Below are 7690 nucleotides of genomic sequence, written 5' to 3'. Positions count from 1 at the left end.
AGCCACATAGTGACACTGGGTGTGTTGAGCCACCACATGGTGACGCTGGGTGTGTTGAACCACATGATGACACTGGGTGTGTTGAGCCACATGGTGACACTGGGTGTGTTGAGATACATGGTGACACTGGGTGTGTTGAGCCACCACATGGTGAGGCTGGGTGTGTTGAGCCACCACATGGTGAGGCTGGGTGTGTTGAGCCACCACATGGTGAGGCTGGGTGTGTTGAGCCACCACATGGTGACACTGGGTGTGTTGAACCACATGGTGACACTGGGTGTGTTGAACCACATGGTGACACTGGGTGTGTTGAGCCACATAGTGACACTGGGTGTGTTGAGCCACATGGTGACAATGGGTGTGTTGAGCCACATAGTGACACTGGGTGTGTTGAGCCACATGGTGACACTGGGTGTGTTGAGCCACATGGTGACAATGGGTGTGTTGAGCCACAAGCACAAGTATCTCGAGGAAATTTATAAAGAAGCCTGAGATGACCTAGATCAAATCTACACTGACGGGTCATCTAATCCTGTCAATTGAAAGGGCTGGTGCAGCATACACTGTAATCAAGGATAATACTTTCCAACGCAGAAATGAAGAAAAAGCACGTATTGAGAACTATGCCTCATCTACTCAAGCAAAACTAACAGCCATTGTTACGGCGGTAAGGTTTCTTGAACGGAACACTAATGGTGCAGTGATTTGCACCGATTCTAAAGCAGCACTGCAAAGCCTAAGTAAAAATCGGGCAGAAAATCTTCCAATAGTCGCTGAAATTAAGAGAGCTGTGAGAGCACTTACCAATCAGGGAAGAGTCATCAAGTTTCTGTGGATCCCCTCCCATGTTGGAATATGAATGTATGAACGACCAGATGTGCTGGCTGCTGAAGGCGCTGAAGGAGACCATATTGAGTACTTCATACCCAAGACTCATTGGGTATGACTCTAATACTACAAATTAGAGGTACTGTCAGGCAACATCACCGTGACAAGGTAACTGAGGAAAGGAGGATAGAAGCACAAACCAGTGAATCTGTACAATGTTACAACATGGTTGCAGCTGGCAATCCCAATCATTATGGACGAAGAGGAGGAGGACGAGGGAGAGTCAGTAATAGCGAGAATCCGTCTTGGATACAAATATCATGGCTCAACATGTCACCATGTTGAGCCAAATGGGGACACTGGGTGTGTTGAGCCACATGGTGACACTGGGAGTATTGACCCACATGGTGACACTGGGTGTGTGTTGAGCCACCACATGGTGACACTGGGTGTGTTGAGCCACATGGTGACACTGGGAGTATTGACCCACATGGTGACACTGGGTGTGTGTTGAGCCACCACATGGTGACACTGGGTGTGTTGAGCCACAATGGGTGTGTTGAGCCACATGGTGACACAGGGTGTGTTGAGCCACAATGGGTGTGTTGAGCCACATGGTGACACTGGGTGTGTTGAGCCACATGGTGACACTGGGTGTGTTGAGCCACATGGTGACACTGGGTGTGTTGAGCCACATGGTGACACTGGGTGTGTTGAGCCACATGGTGACACTGGGTGTGTTGAGCCACAATGGGTATGTTGAGCCACATGGTGTTAAAATTTAGGTATTGAAATCGTTAGTCAATGGACGGACGGACGATCGGATGAATGGACGGGTGGATGGGCGGACGAACGGACGCGTTCATTAATCATCGTATGATCTCGGCAATAAATAGGTCTTAATACACCTCAACTCATTGAGTTGTAGAGTCGTTGGACTAGCCTGGCTCAGCTCTCTTGTTACATTTTTTACATAGCAAATTGGATGACCTCCTACCACACCAACATAGCAAATTGGACGACCTCCTACCACACCAACATAGCAAATTGGACGACCTCCTACCACACCAACATAGCAAATTGGATGACCTCCTACCACACCAACATAGCAAATTGGACGACCTCCTACCACACCAACATAGCAAATTGGATGACCTCCTACCACACCAACATAGCAAATTGGATGACCTCCTACCACACCAACATAGCAAATTGGATGACCTCCTACCACACCAACATAGCAAATTGGATGACCTCCTACCACACCAACATAGCAAATTGGATGACCTCCTACCACACCAACATAGCAAATTAGATGACCTCCTACCACACCAACATAGCAAATTGGATGACCTCCTACCACACCAACATAGCAAATTGGATGACCTCCTACCACACCAACATAGCAAATTGGACGACCTCCTACCACACCAACATAGCAAATTGGACGACCTCCTACAACACCAACAAAGCAAATTGGACGACCTCCTACCACAGCATGGTAAAAGACGACCACGCCCTCGTTGTCTTACCTATATATATATATATATATATATATATATATATATATATATATATATATATATATATATATATATATATATATATATATATATATATATATATATATATATATATATATATATATATATATATGGGTGTGTTGAGCCACCACATGGTGACACTGGGTGTGTTGAGCCACATGGTGACACTGGGTGTCACCATGTGGTGACACATGTTGATACATTTTTGTATCAACCCATGTATATCTTGTAACCATCAAATGCATAATAAAGCACAAAAAATAAAAAAGGAAGGGGGTGGTAGGAGAAAAGCACACAGAAACTGTATTGGAGGGGATCTAAACATTCCCTCTAATGCGTTATGCGTGGTTTCCTACGAGGCTATGGGTCCTCCTTCTTCCAGCTAGAGGTGGTACTCCCTTCCATTGTATATATATATATATATATATATATATATATATATATATATATATATATATATATATATATATATATATATATATATATATATATATATATATATTTATATTTATATATATATATATATATATATATATATATATTAATATTTATATATATATATATATATATATATATATATATATACATATATATATATATATATATATATATATATATATATATATATATTTATATTTATATATATATATATATATATATATATATATATATATATATATTTATATTTATATATATATATACATATATATATATATATATATATATATATATATATATATATATATATATATATATATACATATATATATATATATATATATATATACATATATATATATATATATAAATATGTATATATACATATATATATATATATATATATATATATATATATATATATATATATATATATGTATATATATATATATATATATATATATATATATATATATATATATATATATATATATATATATGCACCCCAACCACCGCCTTCTGAAGCCCATAAGCAATCCAGCTGGGATCGCCCCATTGCCGACCAAGAAGCTGCAAATTTGCTAGAAGCTGCGATAACACCACATGATACTGCCCGACTTAGAGCTGTAGCAGCTCTCCATGCAGGTGATTTCCTATTAGCAACCCTAATGTCAGCAACCGGCACCCGTCTCACACCGCAGGCCATTCGAATTGCCGTGGCTCTCCGCCTCGCTGCCCCAATCCACACCGAATACAGGTGTATTTGCGGCGAGGCAGAGGCCGACAGATACGGACGGCATGGCCTTCTCTGCCAAAGGACAGGAGGATGGCATGCAAGACACGGCGCGGTCAATGACATTATTAAGAGAAGCCTTACCACAGCCGGTTGTCCAGCAGAGAGAGAGCCCCGTTACCTAATGTCCCGCAACTCTGATGAGCCTGTCGGTCACCCAGACGGAATCACGGTGAACCCCATGAAGAATGGTAGACAGTTGGTGTGGACTACACTTGCGTTTCAACTTTGGCCAATACCTATGTTGACTTCAGTGCTACACAAGCAGGAGGTGCTGCCAATCACCGGGAAGCGGCCAAGTCACGTAAATACAGAGACCTTGAGCACCACTACAATTTTGTCCCCATTGCCTCAGAGACACTTGGTGCCTCGGGTAAAAGTGCTGCTAGCTTTTTGAAGGAGTTGGGGTCTAAGCTAATCGAAACAACTAGAGACCCTAGAGCTGCCAGTTTTCTTTTTCAGCGCCTTAGTGTGGCAATCCAGAGAGGGAATGCTCACGGCATCCATGGTTCCTGCCCGCCATCTGAGGAGCTGTAGGAGCTGTTCAACTTGTGACAAGCAGCCTTGTACCCTGCATGTAATCAATATTGTAACTTTTTTTGTGTAATGACATTTTCAAATAAAGTTAGATAAATATACACACATACCAAAAGAATAGGGGTGGTAGGAGAAGAAAATATCAAAATGTTCAGTGAGGATCCACAAGGTCTTCTCTGAGTACTCTTTATCTTCTTCTCCGAGGCTATGGGTCCCTACACTTGCACCAGAGGTGGTACCCCTTCTATATATATATATATATATATATATATATATATATATATATATATATATATATATATATTCAGATATGATGGCATGTATGACGGCCCGCCAGTAATATATCTTTTGAAGTCCTGTCTCATTGTGTCTTCATCTGTGTGTGGCTCCTGTCTTGTCTTTAGGTTCCTCTCCTCACCTGTGCGTAGCCTTTCCTTCCTGTGCGTACTTCTTCATTCCTGCGCGTAGTTTTCCCTTCATGTGCGCAGCTCTTCATTCCTTTGCGTAGTTCTTCATTCCTGCGCGTAGCTCTTCATTTCGTTTCGTAGCAACGCACCACAAACCAGTATAAAACTGCTAAACTACCAACCAACGTCACCGACGAGGCACCAACTAAGGAGAAACTGGCGCTCCCCGGACCAGGGCCAAACTAATCACCCACAAAGCCACCGTTAGTGAGGAAACAGTCGCGTGGAAGACCTCACAAGACTGGCGAGAACTTAAACACGATTTACGACCAAACTTCCTCCAGCTGACACAGTGCCATTGGCAGTGATATGTGGCACTTGTGCCGGTGTGGGTGCTGGCACTTGTGCCGGTGTGGGAGCTGGCACTTGTGACGGTGTGGGAGCTGACACTTGTGACGGTGTGGGAGCTGGCACTTGTGACGGTGTGGGAGCTGACACTTGTGACGGTGTGGGAGCTGGCACTTGTGACGGTGTGGGAGCTGACACTTGTGACGGTGTGGGAGCTGGCACTTGTGACGGTGTGGGAGCTGACACTTGTGACAGTGTGGGAGCTGGCACTTGTGACGGTGTGGGACCTGACACTTGTGACGGTGTGGGAGCTGGCACTTGTGACGGTGTGGGAGCTGACACTTGTGACAGTGTGGGAGCTGGCACTTGTGACGGTATGGGAGCTGACACTTGTGACGGTGTGGGAGCTGGCACTTGTGACGGTGTGGGAGCTGGCACTTGTGACGGTGTGGGAGCTGACACTTGTGACGGTGTGGGAGCTGACACTTGTGACGGTGTGGGAGCTGACACTTGTGACAGTGTGGGAGCTGGCACTTGTGACGGTGTGGGAGCTGGCACTTGTGACGGTGTGGGAGCTGGCACTTGTGACGGTGTGGGAGCTGGCACTTGTGACGGTGTGGGAGCTGGCACTTGTGCCGGTGTGGGAGCTGGCACTTGAGTCAGTGTGGTAGCTGACACTTGAGTCAGTGTGGGAGCTGGCACTTGAGTCAGTGTGGGAGCTGGCACTTGTGCCGGTGTGGGAGCTGGCACTTGAGTCAGTGTGGTAGCTGACACTTGTGCCAGTGTGGGAGCTGGCACTTGAGTCAGTGTGGGAGCTGGCACTTGAGTCAGTGTGGGAGCTGGCACTTGAGTCAGTGTGGGAGCTGGCACTTGAGCCAGTGTGGGAGCTGACACTTGAGTCAGTGTGAGAGCTGACACTTGAGTCAGTGTGGTAGCTGACACTTGAGTCAGTGTGGGAGCTGACACTTGAGTCAGTGTGAGAGCTGACACTTGAGTCAGTGTGGAAGCTGACACTTGAGTCAGTGTGAGAGCTGACACTTGAGTCAGTGTGAGAGCTGACACTTGAGTCAGTGTGGAAGCTGACACTTGAGTCAGCGTGAGAGCTGACACTTGAGTCAGTGTGGAAGCTGACACTTGAGTCAGTGTGGGAGTTGACACTTGAGTCAGTGTGGAAGCTGACACTTGAGTCAGTGTGGTAGCTGACACTTGAGTCAGTGTGGGAGCTGACACTTGAGTCAGTGTGAGAGCTGACACTTGAGTCAGTGTGGAAGCTGACACTTGAGTCAGTGTGGGAGCTGACACTATCATCTACAGAAAACTTAATTGTGGTGAAAATATTTTTTTCTATGCAATTGATAATGACTATCAGGTTTTATATATTTTTTTGTCTAATGGTTAATAGGTGTTATGCAGTGATATTGACCACCAACAGGTTGTTTACACTGTTACTGACCACCAACAGGTTGTTTACACTGTTATTGACCACCAACAGGTTGTTAACACTGTTATTGACCACCAACAGGTTGTTTACACTGTTATTGACCACCAACAGGTTGTTTACACTGTTATTAACCACCAACAGGTTGTTAACACTGTTATTGACCACCAACAGGTTGTTTACACTGTTATTGACCACCAACAGGTTGTTTACACTGTTATTAACCACCAACAGGTTGTTTACACTGTTATTGACCACCAACAGGTTGTTTACACTGTTATTGACCACCAACAGGTTGTTTACACTGTTATTGACCACCAACAGGTTGTTTACACTGTTATTGACCACCAACAGGTTGTTTACACTGTTATTGACCACCAACAGGTTGTTTACACTGTTATTGAGCACCAACAGGTTGTTTATAGTGTTATTGACCACCAACAGGTTGTTTACACTGTTATTGACCACCAACAGGTTGTTTATAGTGTTATTGACCACCAACAGGTTGTTTATAGTGTTATTGACCACCAACAGGTTGTTTACACTGTTATTGACCACCAACAGGTTGTTTATAGTGTTATTGACCACCAACAGGTTGTTTACACTGTTATTGACCACCAACAGGTTGTTTATACTGTTATTGACCACCAACAGGTTGTTTATACTGTTATTGACCACCAACAGGTTGTTTATACTGTTATTGACCACCAACAGGTTGTTTATACACTTTTTGACCACCAACAGGTTGTTTACACTGTTATTGACCACCAACAGGATGTATATTCTGTTATTGACCACCAACAGGTTGTTTTATACTGTTATTGACCACCAACAGTTTGTATATACTGTTACTAACCATCAACAGGTTGAGTATACTGTTACTGAAGACAAACAGGCTTCATTAACTGACACCAAAGAGCAGCAGATGTTTTCAAATCAATAACACCAAAGGCATTATTCACAGATTGTGATACATTTATAATTCTGAAACTTGAAATATAAATTACAGTTCATTAATTAACGACAGTCACAATAACAGCTTAGGGCGTAGATATTATCACAGTCAGAAACTTTATTCGAAAAAACTTATGAAAATCATTACAATTCTGGCTGCACTAAATAAGCTAACAGCGATCTAAGTCAAATTTACATTTTTACCATAAAGTGAGGAACATTCATTTTACAATTTGAAAGGCGAAAAAATACAGGAAAATTAAATTAAATTTACCATCAGGGCGGTGAGACAGATAATGGTAATATCTACATCTAAAATTAGTATGACGTGAAGAGTATTAGAAGTAGAACTAGTAAATAATCCGGCAGTCAAATTACAGGAACATTGCATGCTATAAGGCTC

The 7690-nt window shown here is 43.1% G+C and overlaps 1 protein-coding gene across 1 annotated transcript in view; it reads right to left on the bottom strand.

Annotated features, from left to right (window-relative positions):
* LOC138370031 (uncharacterized) overlaps positions 1-7690 on the bottom strand; it is a 149709-nt gene that overhangs the window by 12360 nt on the left and 129659 nt on the right. The window contains exons 2-3 of the mRNA XM_069333805.1: positions 4802-6203; positions 805-896 (exon numbers count right to left, since the gene is read on the bottom strand). Coding sequence (XP_069189906.1) covers positions 805-896; positions 4802-6203 — 1494 coding nt within the window. The remainder of the gene's footprint in view (positions 1-804; positions 897-4801; positions 6204-7690) is intronic.

The sequence above is a fragment of the Procambarus clarkii genome, chromosome 30 (genome assembly GCF_040958095.1).
Source record: "Procambarus clarkii isolate CNS0578487 chromosome 30, FALCON_Pclarkii_2.0, whole genome shotgun sequence".
Taxonomy (NCBI): domain Eukaryota; kingdom Metazoa; phylum Arthropoda; class Malacostraca; order Decapoda; family Cambaridae; genus Procambarus; species Procambarus clarkii.
This window is presented reverse-complemented; position numbering and strand designations above follow the sequence as displayed.